This window comes from Chironomus tepperi, unplaced genomic scaffold, assembly GCF_022539635.2.
Source record: "Chironomus tepperi strain 1889 unplaced genomic scaffold, CSIRO-AGI_Ctep_v1 contig_175, whole genome shotgun sequence".
Classification (NCBI taxonomy): Eukaryota; Metazoa; Arthropoda; class Insecta; order Diptera; family Chironomidae; genus Chironomus; species Chironomus tepperi.
This window is the reverse complement of record NW_027226297.1, coordinates 524,987-542,809: the sequence shown is the minus strand read 5'-3', so window position 1 is coordinate 542,809 and position 17,823 is coordinate 524,987. Positions and strand designations below refer to the sequence as shown.

Below are 17,823 nucleotides of genomic sequence, written 5' to 3'. Positions count from 1 at the left end.
TAGCTTGGCATGACGACGGTTTAAAAAGTCCTCAAAAATTTATCTTTAATCTCTAACTAGTTACTGTATTAAAATTCAAAATTTTGTGGTTTATGGAAATGATATCCTTTTCACATCACGATTAAATGTCTACAGGGATGTCTGCGTAAAATGTATGCGGTTAACCTCAGCGATTGTATTTCGAGTGTTGAATATAAAGTAATTTGAAGGTATATCTGTTGTGATGATGATCATCATAAAATTGCAAATTAAAGCCACACTCAAAAGGGTTTTTATTGTGTATTTTTTTTTTTTATTTAAAGATTGTGGCTTGTTAATGGTAAATAGGGTATGGAATTCTTGGAAGGAACAATAAGCTTATCTATTTAAAGAATGAGGGATTCTCAATGAGATTTTGAGGATGTGGTTGAATTTTGATGATTTTTTAAAGTGATACAATAATTTAAATACTTTTTCAACCTTTAAGGCAGTGGTGGTCAACCTTAGTGCCGAAAATTTTGGAAAATGCCATGAACCGTTAACCGCATGCGATTCCAATCGAGGTTTATTACCAAAATGTCTCGCATAAAATAAAAGGTTGGTCATTACTGCTTTAAAGGTTGCCCAAATCAAAAAAATCACCGTAGCTGTTTTCAGCCTTAAATTCGTCATTATTTTCCAAAGCACCCATTCATTCAAACAATGGATGAAATGAGCAATTCAAGTTAAAATCACTCTTAACCTTATTTTAACAGCCTTAATGGGAAGCACATTGTACAACTTTTAAAGGTCCTCATTTTATTGTGAATAAAATTGTTGATGAAAATAGCACTTCAACCTTCATTTTCCAAGGTTGTTTAAATGAATGAGAAATAAAAAATTTCAGATGAAGGCATTAAAAATGGGAGGCATTCTTGACTTAACTGTTCATTTTAATCTTTTATAATGTTTGTGGATTAACAGGGGTGAAGATAGACATTTTTGATAAATTTTTCGAATTCTTTAATTTGATTCATTATAAAAGGTGAAGGAACTAAATTACAGGAAAATTACAGTTGTATTTTTTAATGACAGAGAAAATGTTGTTGATGGGACAGAAATACATACAAGGTTTTCATTTGAAATCCACATGAAGAGTGGCGTCCTTGAGCTACATACAAAAGCTACTTTGAGGATATCAAAAATGAAGGAATGTAAGTTGAATGTGTCGATAGAAAATTTGCACATTTTAAGTGACACAACCAGCAACAGAATCAGATAGAGATGCATATAGGTGGATTCAAATCATTTAGATCCAAGCTGCAACAGGGCGTTTCGTGGCTAATGATTGTTTAACGAGCTAGGGAGTGTGTCAGATCACAAGATACAGTATACTTATAGTTTATAATGGATTCATTCAAAGCCACTCCTTTGATGACATAACTGCTTGTAGAATGCAAATGGAAGCTATTAGCCGCATCTTAAGAGGATAAATGAAACATTTTTTAAGCCGAATCTCGAATCGATGATCGCAGTTTCGCTGTTGTAATAATTAGGTCCCGATGTATTAAGCCATTTGACCACCGAGCCTCTTCAACCCACCTTATTTACAGTTATCAATATTTATATGCAAAATATTAATTTCAAAATTGAATATGAAATATGAACATTTTAAGAAAAATGTTGTATTTCTCGATCTTGTTTAAAGTTCTCCAAATTCCTACAATATTGAAACTAAAAATAGATTTGAGTCTTTTCCAAGAATTCCCGTACAAAATAATATTTCCTTAATTATAAGGTCTGAATTAATAAATTTTCATTCATCAAACTCCCAATGAAAATCAGGTTCTAAATAGATAAACTAAAGTCTAATACCATATAATGGAAGTATAGCAATTATTACAATTACTTGGAAAAAAGATTAAACTCTCATCAATAATAATATCTATAATCTCAATGAGATGAAGAAAATTAATTAATTCTTCTTTTATTTATTAAGCTTTGACAACTATCTTGCCAGTAGATTTTCATCATCATCATCATCATCATCATCATCATGATACAAAGAATAGAAACTGTGAAAGCCTTCAGAATTGATAAGGAACAAGAAAAAAAATAAAAATTAATCTCTAGAAAGATTGAAAATTAAGACGGATGTTTACTTTAAGGCTTGAAGTAATTAATAGTATAATTAAAAGAAGTTTCTATGTCTAGGGAATATTTTTCAACTTTTTCGCAGTATTAAATGAACAGGAAAGCAAGCTCTTTCTGAAGAATATTCTACTTAATTATAATTCAAGCTCTCCATTCAGAAAAAGTTGAATAGAAATAAAAAATATCTGCTTCAATGAACTTCCTATTGAAATTCCACTTTTAATTGTAAGTTCCGTAAGTAGTAGTAATAAGTTGAGTTTACATTCCGCATGCTCTCTCCTGGAGAAAATTACTTTAAACTTTATATTTATTTATTATGACTTTAACAAGGGAGAGATTTACCACAAATCTGCGGTAAATTAAGCAATTTCCACAGCAAGTCGTCGCTGCTTGGTGTCCACTTTACAGTCGACATCATTTAATATTTTTTTTCCTTCTTTCTCTTTTACGATCTAGATATTTCGGTAATAAGAAGCTTGTTAAACAGAATTTAATGGTAAAGCTTAAAATTAGGACAATTTTTTTATTGGTGGGGTTTTATGAACTTTTTATGGCTATTTATGCTAGTTTAGATGTAAGTTAAGCCGAACAATGTGAGTTGGCTTATAAAAGGACAACCTTGATACTTCAAATTGAATATTTTAAAGCTATTGCTGAAATCATCCCAGCAATCAAATTATTCTGGATATTTTGTTCAATTTTCATTATTTTTGGGGAATGTTCGGAGATTGTGTAACTTATAAGACAGAGGTGGGCAACCTGAATGCCGTGACACGCTGGTATACGATTTAGATCAAGGCTTACCATCAATATGTCTCATCAAGGCTTAAGGGACAAGTTTTGATGTCATTTTGGATGATTTCGTTACAAAACGTTACGATCCGGGAATTTGACGTCTATAATTGCTGTTTTTACGTAATTTCCAAACATTCCCTCAGGAGACATCTCCCCTTATCAACCTATAAATCATCATTCATGCAAATTTGTATGCTTAAACCTTTCAGACACATTTAAAAATTAAATTATTATTCTTATCGATCATAGACTTTTCCTCATTCTTTTTTTCTTTCATTTTAATCCCATATAATCATTATTAAATTGCTTTTTTTTTCTCATCGTCTCCGCTCACATAGCATCAGACTTTATCACATTCAACTTAAAAACATCCATGCTCATGTTGAAAAGATAATAATAAAGGAAAATGTGAAAATGAATATGAAGAAAAGTTGAGGTATCTTTATGTATATACATGAGCATGTATGAATACGGAAAGATTTGAAAAAGTATGATTCTCATACAATATGCCTTATGAGAAATATTGAGGCACATGATTTTGTCATAGATTGTCATTTCATATTGGTAACATTTTTTGTAAGATTTGAAAATAGACAAAGCAGATGTTGAGAAAGGAAGGCTAATGAAAGTAAGCTTTAATTGGCTGGATATGCTTTGAGGAAGCTAGTTTAATATCCAATCAATAGGGTTTTTGATTTTTAGATTGAAAATAAGCAAAAACAGTTCATATTGGCACAACCGTCGACACAATTCAGCAAGTCATTGACAAATGCACTCCGAATTTGTTCATCCGAGACAAATGCAAAATTTCATCCAGAACAATAGTCTTTCATCCACTTTCATTCGGAACAATAAAATCTTTTATCCTAACAAATGAAATTTCATCCGGATGAAACTCAAAAATGCCTTGGTATTTAGGGAGGGGTTGTTCATGACTACAGAATGGCTGTTAAAAGAAGTCTGGTGATATCAAGGCAAAGGGCTCGCGAAGGTCACTTTCTATGAAGCATAGCTCTTTGTCTCCAAATTTAGATGATGAAAATAACAGCAAATACACTGATATTCATCAGATAAATTCACAGAAAACATTATTAAGAATTTTACAAATTTTTAGAACATCCAATTAAATTTTGGATGAATGTCAAGCCAGCGTATTATGTATCATTGTTATCTCAAAACCTGCATTCGATTGTTGCAAAGCTAGTAAAACAAGCCCGGATGGTAGAATAATGCCCAAGCAAGCAACAAGCAACACAAACCATATGGCTGCCAAAAAGAGGTGGCTTCTATTGAGCGTTAACTAAAATTTTCCAGGAACCTTACTCGATGTATACCACTGAAGGAGGCTCCGCCATGGAGCTATTAAGACTCCACTAAACCTCTTTTAATAACACCAAATATGCTTAATTTAAGTGACTTGCATTTGGTAATAATTAACCAATAAGCTTAACTTGAGCCTAAAAATCTCCGTGACAGAGCCTCCTTCATTTCTGTCATCCGGGAATTTACATTCACGTAATCGTTGAATGAATAAAAAAAAATTATGATAAACTCTTCTTGTTGCCAACATGACAATTTGTCAAGTGAATATCAAAAATGATGTGCATGTCACCGGAGGAAATGACCTTAAAACTGTATCAAATTAAACGTCAGTATGGCAAAAGAGTTAATTTCATTAATTTATCTCATCTTGTTCTCTTTTTTTGACATTTATTTCACCGAGTGTGCTGAAAATAATCAGTCAAAGTTGTCAACGAAAATGTTTTTTTTTTTTTTTTTGTGTCTCTCTCGTCGTTTTTTTTCTTATTTGACGTAACAAGATGAAGACACGAAACAGGATATGCTTTTTTAACGTATGAAATTTTTCGTGTAATTTTATTACGATACTTGAAACATATTTAAATTTATTTCATGAGATTCAAGGCGTACAGAATTGAAAAAGTTTATGTGAAAAGTCGTGTGCTTTAGAAAAAGTAAAAACTCATTCAAACTCATTGAATCTCATGAACGAGTTGCGTTAAAATAAATTTATATTGTTCTTTGTCTATTTTGTATGTACATACATTTGCAATATTTGAGTACTTTGATAATAATGTTTTCCTGTATGAACATAATGTTTATAATTTTACCTTAATGGTTGTCGACGAATGATTATTGCTGTTCAAATATTGTTTCTTTTAACGGGGAATTTTGAACGTGTTTACAGGTTTATGATTCAAATAAAAGCACGTTTTGTTCTTAGAATTACACAGGTTTTGTGACACTTTTTAGTCAAAGTTTAAGAGTTTTGAATTTTCACAATCAAATAAAATTTGCTCTATTAGCGTGGACAAAAATTCATTATAACAAGTTAAAGGCAAGTTGATGCCGAGGGGAAAATATAATGCTGATGGGGTAAGGGAGTTCCTACAAAATTGCTCTATATAGAAATTTTCTTTCGTGTTGTTTTCTCTTCGATTACCATTCAGTTAATGACTAGTTTTAACGTATATTTGCCCATTCGGATCAACTTTTAGAGATTGTCATTAATTTGGGAGAGGTAGATTTAAAAATATTTGTAGAGAGTGAGGGAAAGTGATGTTTTGCCAATTTAGTCCAGAATATCTTTAGAAAATTGAAGAATTTCGCTCCAGGAGTAAGGGTAGTTCCTGAAATCCTTTTCTATTTATTCGTCGCAGGATTGTAACATCCATATTTTCAAAACACAGCTAATTCTGTTTTTAAAAACCCTGGTAGCAGCATTCAATTTATTAAAATTATCAATGAATAAAAATTCATGTGACGTTTCACTTTATAGAAGGCAAGAGAACACGTGAGATGCTGAACAATTCATCGAATAAAACTGTCAATGAAGATAGTATTGCACGTGATAATTAACAAGCGACAGAATAAAATAGCTTTTTCCAAGCGATATGCATGGAAGGTCAAGGATTACAATTAATCTGTCCAACTATAAAGCTGTTGCAGACAAAAAAAGTTTGACAATAGAACCGTAAACCATTTATCCTTGCTAATCTCTATGAGTACACGAATTTTATTTATGCCAAATTCCTCAATCATTGCATTTACTTAAAAAATAAGGTTTAAAATTTAAAACTATTTAAAGTTTTTAAAATAAATTAAAATAGATTGTATAATTTTCTACTACAAAGAATCGAATAAAATCCATAGCGTTGAAATTCAAGCATGTCTCTAATTAAAGGAACTCGGTCTGCTGATAAGAATATTTTTCATGAAAGAAAATTCCAATTCATAAAATAATAAAAAAAGCACGAAGTAAAATTCTTTAGAGAATAAATTTTTTAATTGCATATTTGAAAATATAAAAAAAATGCTTCAAAGTTTCAGAAAATTTCCATTAATACAGAAAATTCCACAGATGCACATTTCGTTATGAGAACAAAACGTATTTAGCATTTTAATGAGTTCTCGGAAGCGAGCTCTCCTAACAAAAGGCATTTATCTTGAATATTCTAAAAAGAGAATTCCCAAGTTGTATCGAAGCGCATATTCCAAAAAATATTAATTTAAAAGCTTTATTGTCTTTATTTTTAGCTGTCTATGTTTGTGGCAGTTTGTGGGATTTTTGGCTATTATTATGGTGGACAAACTGGAATTAGTTTGACCTTTTGTCATATTATGTAAAAACAATCCCAAACAGCACACCGAATTCTTTTGGGCGCCGCTACGTCGCTGTATTAATGGTAAGACGGGAAGTTAAGTTGACATCATCGTAATGGCTGATTTAAAATACATTTTTACCTCGAAAATTGTGTTTTACTAACTAAATAAAGGATTATATTATTATATTAGTGGTTCACTGTATTATACCACTCAGAATTTGTGTTTTTAAAGGATATTGTCAATATTTCTGCTAAATTTTACTCAAAGCACAGTTAAGGTAAGGAAAAATTCATATCTGAAAAGTTAAATGGCTAAGTTTTTCAATAAAAATTGCAATAAAGGACTATCCGAATAAGTTCAAATTGGTTATCATTCAAAAATCCATCCCATGGTCATGTGCCGGATTCGCATTACATTTGGTACTATGACCAATTTCTGCTAGTTTGATACCGGATTTTAGATTGATTAACCGACTTGCTCTATTTCGAATATTAGTTGAGAATTCTATGTAGCTCCTCTTCATTGTGTTATTTATAGTAATCTAATAATAACTGAATCAAGCTGTTAATCAAGCCATCATTCCTACGCTTCTAAAAACTGTTAATTCCTATGAAGTTCAAGTTAAACGAATTTTTCACACCAAAAGTATTTCCGAGAAAGTTTTAAAAACAATTTCACTTAAATTGCCTTTACATATTTTAAGGAACTCTATAAAATATTCCAAAATTAAGAGCGTCAAGTAATTTTATACCCGCCCCCTTTAAAATTCCGGTTGTTTCTAGGTCTCGATCCTTTCCCAAAGCAAAATTAATATCGATGTTCATTTTATGGTTTGGAAAAATTAAAAAAATTTCAATCCTCATTCTTATTGAGAAGCCTCATCAAAACTAGGCATTTTAATATTCACAATAAAAAAAAAACTTTTATTTACTATTCGAGCAAACAAACTTGAATATCATTTCCGAAAAATGCCTTACAACAAAATTTCATGTAGATTTTTCCTTAAAATGAGAGAGAAAAGAAAATTTAATTTTCAAAGAAACAAAACTTGGCAAACAGCAAAGAGAGTGACTAGAAAAAGGAAAAATTGTGGGGAGGAAAATTTGAATTCCTTTGAAGTTAATTTTGAATTAGACATTGTTGTTGTTGTTTATTTTAAAGGCAAAATTTCTGGTCTTTAAATTTCTTCCATCAACCCCACTTCCTTTAAAATTCCTTTATGTGAATTAATGTTTGTAGAATTTGTAAAAAATTTTGGCTTTTTTTTTGTGAAAAAAATTATGAATGTTTTAAGCCACTTTGAATGATCTTATGCAAATTAGCTACTAACGCCTTTGAAATACAAATAGACGTTGAATGAACTTTTTTTATTTTTCCACCCTTCTTGAAAAATTATGTAAAACCAAGAAAAATTAGCATTATGTCTAGAAGCAAAATTTCTTATTTACACAACACATTCTTTAGTAATCAAATATGCCTAATTTGCCAATATTGCTACAAACGAGAACGAGAAAAAGAAAATATCATGAATTTTTCCCTAGATGTGGGTATCGTGTTTCAAATTAAAGCTTTTGTTCAAACAAATTTACAGATTTTATTTTTTGCCATCCACGCACATAGCTGATATAATGAGCCATCGATTATTTACTTATCAGAAGTAATTGATGAAATTACTGTAAGCGGTGATTTTTTTTAATGGTTTTTGTTTACGTTACTGATCGTCAAATCGTGACTTGATTGCCTGGCTTTATGGTAATATAATGAATTAATGAAGTTAATATCGACACAGGGAATTCAATTTGATTCACGATAAGAATAATTTGTTAATTTGTAAAAGTCAATTTGGCTATTTTAGGTTGTTTTGTTTTTACTTAAAGATAATGATCTAATTTGTCTTGCAACAAGCCTATTCTTAGACAATATGAAGGTTATTGCATGATTCTAGAGATTTATAAGTTTAATTAACCGGATTCAATGCTGGATTCACAATGATGTTTATTCTTCGGATTCAAAAGGGGCCGTTAATTATTCGCAATGATGTTTATTCTTCGAACGTTCAAACGGCCCCAAAACAAATTGAACTTCTTGTATGAAAAGGGGTTTTCAACTATGTACAATAAATATTATTCAAATCTCAAATGAACGTTATATCTAAAATTCTAATTCCTACACTATAAATTAAAGCATTTCATTTATTAAAGACCGTTACAATCAATAATATCTCGAAATTACAAGAAATAAACCTTTCAAAAATCAAAAATATTCTTACAGCTGTGATAATCAAACATGAACTTGAACCTCAAATGTCTACCTTTATCAAAAAAATTTCCAGAAGATCAGGCAACTTTTAATTAACATTTAAAAAGGAGCAAAATAAACATTCAAAAAATTCAGGTCAGATAAAATTGACCGGTGAATCATTTAAAGTCAATAATTTTTCAGTAAGTTCAGATGGAAAGAACCACGCAAATTTTAATGCTACAAAGAACTGTAAATAATACCCTTGGCTCGTGTATTGGTCAGAAAACCTTCAAAATGTGATGGAAAAGTTCAAGTGTTGTTTTATTCTGTTTAAGGCTTCAAAAAGTATGGTCTGATAATTTCCATAATGTTGAAATGAAGCAAGATAATTTTTATTACCGTTCATTAAAAATGGATATTTTATTATTTTTTAAAAAGCTTTAAAAATTTCAATTATTGAACAAAAAAATTCAATAAAAATTCCCGAATACAAAAAATCAGAAATTTTTCATCAAAAAACTTTGAATAAAAACCTCAGCGAAATTGTTTTCTTTGACATCAAAATTTAATGTAAATTTAATTATTTTCCATTGTTTGGATGAAGATTAATCTCAAAATGAAATTTTCATGTCAGCATTAACGATCAAGACTGAGTCACAAGAATGAAAAAAAAGTGGGAGGCAGACGAAGGCATACAACACATTGGATGGTAAGAAAGATTGATGTGTCATTGATTATGTCAAGAATAAGAGTCATCAATTGTTGGTATTACATTTGTTTTTAGCTTTTATTGCTATGATTGAGACATAAAAGGGTCTTATTCGCCGTTTTTTGCGTTGGATTTGAGATGGATTTATGGGGGTTGATGACACTTTTTAAATGATTCTCACTCGAATTTCTCAAAAATTCAACGATAATTGATGAATTATTTAAATTTAAGTAAGTTAAGCCCTGCAGGTTTTTGGATTTGGCATCGGAAATTGGCAGACGGGAGTCGGCGATAAAATCAGCTTCCGACGCAAACTAAAGGAGGCCATGGATCACAATTGATCTGTATGGCCAGCCAAGTAGATGAGTAAGTCCTCCTGTTGGGCATAGCAAATGAGTGAAAAGGGCTTTTTGGGACTCAAACTTAACATTTTTTCAAAGTCAGTTCAAATTTTTGGAAAATTTCAACGTCTCAATTGAAAGCTTTGCTATTCTCAATCATAAACTGAATTCCTTTTTGGACCCATTATTACAATTGTGGCTTAGCACTTAATCACTCGCCTTGAATTAAGACATTTAATTAAAAATATATTTTACATAAAATTCTGTTCAATTTTTAAAATATTAATCTCATTTTTTACACAAAAAAATTTCATCTTCAATCAAATTGAGCGATTCCATTCATATGAAAAAACAAAAGAAAATCTCACTCAGGATCTCACTTCAAAATTTGAATGAAATATGGCGCAAATTTATATGAAATATTCTCAACAATTTGTCACCGTTTGGGTCGATTTCCATACAACCAAATTCTAAAGGTCATTTGAATGCATATGCTACATTATTTTCTGCTACGTAGCCAATTTCATATCCGAAAAATGTTCTTACAGAAACTGATAATATTCTCATCTTACGTGCAAAAGTCTATATTCATTAAGATTCCATTCACCGCATCCACAACTTGAGTTAAACAAATTAATTTTTACCCACACTCCATTATAATCGTCATCAGTAGAAAGGCACTAAATATTATTTTCTTTAACAAATAATGTGAGAAATTTTTCTTTTTTTTATTATTCCTTACAATTAAGAAAATTAATGTTTTATGATTATACACGTATGAATATGAGACGGTACTTATGCTAACAATGCAGTTGTTTGTAATTCATTAAGTTGAAAATTTTCCATATTTATTTGCCATACGTACACTTCATGAAAATTACGCTTAATCCACATATATAAAGTATCCACAATATATTTACGATATACACGTATAATATTATTTGACATAAATCACTTTATCGTTTTTGTATGTTATGTATATACACAATTACTCTTGATTTTGAGATCCTTATAATTCCTTATTTTTCTCGAGTAAACACCTTTTACGTCACTATGATATATTCCTTTAACAAGTGACCGATTTGAAATCCTTTTACTATTAAGTTTTATGATAACACACCAAAAATTTCTTCACAATCCGAGACTCTCGAATATCCTACCGATCTTAATAGAATCTAGTTCACTACTGGAAAATGTCGAGATGAAATGCACATCACACGAATCTTGTGTATCTCATATTCCTCCCTTATTTCCAGTCATGGAATATCATGATTATAATGGAAAGTTGCCGCTGTGAGAGAAAATGTTCAAAATCGTCTAAAATCCTTTTTCTCTCTCTCGTTTACTGTGGGAAAATTTTTTTTGGTTCCCTTTCACACAAATCGTCGATTTACTAATCAGCTGTTTCCATTGTATAACTTCCAAATAAACAGAAATACTTATGAAACAATGAGGAGATGGATTGTAAGAATAAAAAAATGGTTGTGGGGAAAGGAAATACCTTTAAAAATATCTCTATTTATTATTGTTTTACAGACTGTTGGACTTTTGGGGAAATTATTGTTGAAATCAATTTTAAAAAGGACTTTCAGTAAATTTATTTTTGGGTTTTTTTGACGAGTTTTGCTCAATTTATTTTAGTGTAAAGGAATTTGTTTAGAATTTTACAAGGTTACAACATTTCAAAATCAAGAACATAGAGAATGGCAAAAGAAGAATAAGACCGGCTGTTTGCACGCATCGATGGAAATAAAACCTAATCTAAAAATATTATAAATTTTGACATTTGATTGAGGTTTTTTTGGATGGATTCATATAGATTGAATTATTTTTAAAATATTTTATGAGTTCAATTCCGAGTAGGGTTTCCAGAATTCCCGTTCCCGTGAAATTCCGAAGGAAGAAGGCTTAAATGAAGAAGGCTTCGTCAAGGACCTTTAAGGTGCCGTTCAGGGGCGTAGGAGAGGGAGGACTGCAATATCTCTTAATAACCCTTAAAATTCCGAAGAAAATTTAAAATAAATTTTTTTAACCGCCTCCTTTAAAACTTCTGGCTACGTCCCTGGTTATCTTATTAAGTTATCAATAAGAATGTCAAGAGCCCCTTCCCCTTGTTATTACCAAACCTCCATACAGAAATTTTCTTTTGTTTAAGCTGTTACAAAATCTCAGACTTCACACTCCTTCCCTAAAAGTGAACGACCCCTAAAGAGACGTTCTGAAATTATCAAAAGCTTGGGTGTGGGGGAGCAGGGACGGTTTGTTGCGAAGCATAAATTCTGCTTTATGATTTTGTTTCAAAGCGTCATGGCGAGGCCCTTTACACAATAGTATTTTAAATGTTCCATAATATTTGAATGTTCCGCTTAAGTTCTTTAAGTTTGAGCCGCCCCAACGTGACATCCATCAGGCTCTGAAAGAGCCTTTTCAATTTGTGTCGGTCGAATATGTAGTTTAAAATAGAAAATAGTTTTTCTAGTTTTGTAAACAGTTTTAATAAAGTTTTAATTAAATGTTAAAATACTCGAAAATAAATTTTGTATTTTTTTTATCTTCCGTTAGTTTTGCGAATTACATTGTATATTAATAACTCATATTGAGGAAGCAATACAAACATTTTAATACAGAAGCACTTTTAAAGCACTTTTTCATCGCAATCATTTTATGCACGCGTATAAAAGGCTAGCAACAAATATTCACGTGATTGACTGTCATGACAACGTTGTGGCAACGTAATAATGTTCCGCATATTTTTTATTTGTTCGTTCACAAGGAACGAATGTTAATTTAAGATTAATTTAAGCATTTTCTCGAAAATTTGCAATTAATTAAATCCGAATAAAAATATGGCAGATCCTTTGGGAGGAGATCAATTTGATGTCGAAGCACTAGCAGAAGTGGAAGTTGAAAAGCTTTTGAAGCAGGTGAATAGTAGCTCGAATAAATTTATGCAAATTATACATTAATTAATTTGTAATGAGATTTTTCACTCAATTTCAAGCGCTTCAGTTTTTTGAGTAAAGTCGTTTAAAGACTTAATTCCATTTTAGCACCTTTCAGCATCAGAATTCTTTTTTGTAATTCTTTGAAATTTCATCAAAATGGATTTAATTTTCTTTACAATTTTTTCTTTCCTTTCAGTACCGAACAATTGAAGCGGAACGATTAAATTTTATTGAATTGCGGAAGAAATCGGCAAGGAAATACAATAAAGTGTTGAATATATTGGATAAAGAGAAAAGCGATTTACAATATAAACTTGATAGCGAACAAAAAGGCATTCATGCTCGTCGAGATTCCGATGTATGTTCTATTGTTATATTCTTTTTTTTTTTCTTTCTCGGTTGACTTATATACTTGTGAGTTTGTGTATGTTATTACGCTCAATAACGATAATACAGACGGCTTTAGCGAGTTCATTTTCGTGGGTTTATGGGATCAAATGAAGCAAATTTGGTTCTGTTTTGTCCATTGAAGGCATATCAAGGTTGATTAAACGCGACTAACAGTTCGGATTGCTTAAGTCGATTTATAAGCCGACTTAACTGCTCGGCTTATGTAAGCCGGCTCCGAAAATCCCTTTGTAAGCCGATTTTAGCCTACACTTGGTAGGCTTCAATCTTTTCATAAATCTAATAATTAAATCAAGGTAAAAAGCATTTCTTTAGAAATTAATCTCAACCCGGAATGATCGGACATTGACATGTCTTTGTCAAACACCTGAATCTTAATTCCAAAACCTGTAATAAGTCCTAACTCAAACAACCTTTTTATAACCGCCCAAAGTATTAATATTTAGAAGGTAGATTAAAGTCCCAAAAATAATACAAAAAACATGAATCGGATTAGAAAAAAAAAATGCGCTGTCATGTCTAGTCGTTGAGACATTCTATTAATATTATTAAATGCAATCGTAAGAAGAAAAGAAAACTTTACGCTTATAATATGGCAAAAAGAATCTAAATGGACTTGCCTTTATTGCTTCATCTTATTTTTTACGTTCAGAATCTACCAAATTCAATGGCCTTTTTTTTGTGCCTTATACATACACAAACTTCACTATTTCCATCCCATTCCTCTATTGCAGGCACAAATAAAAATATTAAATTTAATGGACAAAAAGGAAAAGACAGCTCAGGCGCTTACGAAAAAGAAAAACGCTTTAATGGAATTGGAAGCTCGGTTTCAAAAGGTTCGTATTTTTTTCTTTTCCGTTCTTCAAATGTTTATTATGAGAATGTGATGCTAGAAATAGTTTTTCTTATACTTATTCCTTTTTTGCCTTTGCTATGTACACAGAAAAAAAAGTTTCTTATTCTCCTTGTATAATAGTTCAAAAGAAGTTAAATGGAAAAAAAAAATCTTCAATGATGTAAAAATTTGAGCTTCTTGAGTTCATTTTCATTTTATCTCTTAATCTCATACACATCAACATCCTTTATCCCTCTTTTCTTTCACATACTCATATTTTCTTCCCATTTACTTGTCTATAGATGATGATGATGTACATCATTGAAATGTTCTATCTATGGGTTTTTAATAGATAATAGGTTATTTTTGAAAATTTTGTATTGAAAATGTAGAGGATTATTTTGAATTGGATGAAGATTCAGGAAGCCGAGGATAGGGCAAAATAAATGGTATTTAAAGCTCAATTATCAACTCTTTTGATCGTATCAGATGAATTGATGTTCGATGCATCAACGTTACATTAATTAGTTACAATTACTGTTGCCATGTTTCTATGTAGAGCTTAGATTGCATACAAAATGTATTCCATCTGACTCTGTTGCTTGTACTGTCACTTAGTTTGTAGAAATTATACTTCCAAACGTAAAGCTGATACTCTTTCATCACTATTCTGTGCTTTGACTCATATTATGATATCTTACTTACTTACTTCGCTGGACGTACAGATCAACTGTGATCCATGGCCTCCCTCAGATGTCGCCTAAAACTGGTTTTATCGCCGGCTTCTGCCTGCCAATTGCCAATACCAAATGTTATGCTGTCTCTATCGACAGCTATGATATCAGTCTCTTTACTCTTTCACTTATATTAAGCACTTACTGATCACCTTTCTTTTGGGTCCAGAGATGACTCAAAAGATCATCCTCCCAAAAACCTCAATTGCATGTTCGTCTGTTGCTCCTTATTCCATGACTCTGACCCATTTAGCACAACTGATAAGTGTTTTATACATGGTTAATTTGACATGACTTGAGTTTCCTAATTAGGTACCGAAAGTCGAAAATCACTTCGACACCTAAACTCGATGAGCATAGCATTCAGCAAAAGGAATTAATTGACGATGTTAAGAGAATCTTATCATTGGAATTCCATTTATGTATATTAAATATTTAACCAAATTTACATTCAATAATTCTCTCCTCATTAACATGAATGAAGCAAGAACATCAAAACAATCAAAAAGCATCTTGCATAATAGCAAAAACTATTTTCGTAAATTTGTATCAATTCTATTTGTCGATTTCCTGTACCGAAAAAACTTTACTCAATTCATTTATGTTCATCCAATTTGTATCTTTTTTCAATATACGAAAATCACATATTCGTTTATATTGTGTATATCTACAGTTATATAAGGAGATCTCATCAGTAAGAGATAATGAAATTACCGAGAGCTTATATAAGGAAACAATTTGTGAGAGCCGTAAGAGCGTTTTCAAATTGGAAAATCGACTAGAAGTTATAACGAAACGTTCCGGAAGTGTGATGGCAGAGAATGCAAAGTTGAGAGAAATTATTGATCATATGCTACAGGAAAGGTATAAATGGAATAAATGAATGGCATTTTCAAATTGATGCATTGTTTGATCATTCCTTTATTTATTATTCATACCTCATACATTATTTTAATTCATTTATATGATATTGTGTTGAAAACTTCTAGATCAAATTTCAATATTATGTGGCAAAAGATGATTAATAAATTGAATTATGGTAAACGTCACATAATGGAGCTTGTTGAACAGGCAACAAATGCTTTTGACCAACGTGAAGAATTATGTACAAAACTACAAATACTCAAGGAACGTGGACAAAATGATCGTTCTAATCACGTTCAAGAGATGAGAGAATTACAACGAAAATTAGATCACGACGCAAAATTGCAGGAATTTTTGGCGATTAAAGGGCAACAACGATTGAATACGGAACAAGAGGAACGTGAAGCTGATAAGAAAAAGAAGCGAGTTGAGGAAATGGAAAGGCAATTTAACGAGTACGATAAAATATTTCAACGAATTATTGTGAGTAATTCTATCCGACATTTCTTTATTCTGACTTAATTGAAGGAACATATTAGATTGAATTAATGTTCTCTTTTTGTTCCTTTTTATTTCCTAACTTACACGCGCACATAGCTCCTATCTGGCGAGAAAGACGTAGATAAAATCATTTCAAAGTTCATTAAGGAAGAAGAGGAAAATTATGCATTGTTCAATTATGTCAATGAATTGAGTCACGAAATCGAGCAATTGAATGAGACTGTGCAACAGTTGCAAGATAGCATCGGTAATTAAATTCAATTAATTAAAAGCTTTCATCAATTAGTCAACTTTCTTTTATCTTCCTTACATTTTTTCCAATGCTTTCTAATTCAATTCTCCAGAAAAAAAAGTTCCTTTATTTTTTGTCTATATCAACAATTTCAATTCAATTTCAAATATCTTTTCTTACTCCACCCTCTCACATGTCTAAAGACGAGCACAAAGATTTGCAAGAGATGAAAAAGCATTCGCAGGATGATAACATCGATGTGTTAAAGGACGAACTATTGAAACAAAAGAAATCTGCTGACGATGCTAACAACTACAAAAATGAGTGTGAGGCTAGATTACAAGAAATATTGAGGGCCGTCGAGAGACTTTACAAGTAATTTAATAGACAAAAAAAAAATTCTGTATTTGTAGATTTTTAGGATTTTCATTTCATGGACTGTTAAGTTTCCGCTTCAGTTATAAACTTTCGCACACACAATTTCACTTGTCACATGTTAAATGAAATGGAAATTAATTTGTCATTTGTTTGCGTCAATCTTCGTGTCTTTAAAAACATTCTTTTTTTCTATTTCTCTAATCTCTTCTCACACAGACTTCTCAGATGCGATGAAGCACCAATCCTCTACCTATTGGGGAAAGAGAAAAAGGTTTCATTGAACAACGCAAAGCTCTTTCTTGGCATTATAGATCGTAAAATTGTTCAAATGATGAATAACATACAATTTGTGGAGCCTTCGTCAAAGATTCTTGGAAAGAAGGATCGCGTTCCTGCCTTTAATGTCAGAGATTCCGCGAAGAACACAAAGAATTAAGAGGATTTATTAAAAATTTATGAATTTTAATTATTTAAATTTTAAATTATTCATATAGCCGTTTAAAACGGTTTAATGCCTCAAGAGATCGCAATTATGGTGAAGTACAGTAAGTAGTTTTAGTCATAAATATTTTATTGAAATAGAATATCCATTGTAAAACTTAGAAAATAACCTTAAACCACTTAATTTCATTTAAAATATGATAAAACTCTCAGTTACTTAATTCCTTGACTGGGACGAACGAAGGCCCATTGCCGTGTTTAAAGAACGTCTATTGACAGCTATATCTTTCGATAATTTCTGCCAATTTGGGATATTGAAAAATATTCTTGTAACGTTTCGTGGCTTAAGGTTGTTTAACAAGGATGGGCTCACCAGGCCTTACGCTCAAACTTAAAATGCCTTGTTAATACCACACCGTATAAAACTCTCAGTAAAATCTACAACTGAATTTTCCCAGATTCAGATTATCAACTTTAATATACCTAAGAGATTAAGTCTGATTAATTATGTATTTACATGCACCTTTGAACTTTGTGTGTATCTCCTTAATTCACATTTATCTGTCTAGTCTGCTTAATAATATTAATTTATCGTAGATAATACCACAAAATCTTTCTTTCATTTACTATTAAAATACAAATTAATTTAATAGAATTTGT

General features: G+C 31.1%; 2 protein-coding genes across 6 annotated transcripts in view; one reads left to right on the top strand and one right to left on the bottom strand.

The window, feature by feature from the left end:
• Window positions 1-10,976, bottom strand: part of LOC139089159 (cell adhesion molecule CEACAM2-like) — a 45,496-nt gene extending 34,520 nt beyond the window's left edge. For 2 of the 5 annotated variants that reach the window (XM_070638608.1, XM_070638607.1), the window contains exon 1: window positions 10,688-10,976. The gene's annotated coding sequence lies outside the window, so the exon portion shown is untranslated. Of the gene's footprint in view, window positions 1-10,564 lie in introns of all 5 variants that reach the window. The other 3 variants (XM_070638610.1, XM_070638611.1, XM_070638609.1) reach the window with 3 other exon arrangements.
• Window positions 10,977-12,668: 1,692 nt separating this feature from the next.
• On the top strand, window positions 12,669-17,158 carry LOC139089133 (coiled-coil domain-containing protein 63-like). The gene is made up of 8 exons (XM_070638572.1): window positions 12,669-12,746; window positions 12,964-13,125; window positions 13,910-14,014; window positions 15,421-15,611; window positions 15,737-16,094; window positions 16,209-16,359; window positions 16,548-16,719; window positions 16,939-17,158. Exons 1-8 carry the CDS (start codon window positions 12,669-12,671, stop codon window positions 17,156-17,158), a joined length of 1,437 nt encoding a protein of 478 aa, XP_070494673.1.
• Window positions 17,159-17,823: the final 665 nt, after the last annotated feature.

Bases quoted from the DNA above. Each gene is read 5' to 3' on its own strand.
- LOC139089133 (XM_070638572.1), top strand. From the start codon at position 12,669: ATGGCAGATCCTTTGGGAGGAGATCAATTTGATGTCGAAGCACTAGCA. The intron at 16,360-16,547 runs GTAATTAAATTC...ACATGTCTAAAG, and splicing joins ACAGTTGCAAGATAGCATCG to ACGAGCACAAAGATTTGCAA. The intron at 16,720-16,938 runs GTAATTTAATAG...CTTCTCACACAG, and splicing joins GCCGTCGAGAGACTTTACAA to ACTTCTCAGATGCGATGAAG.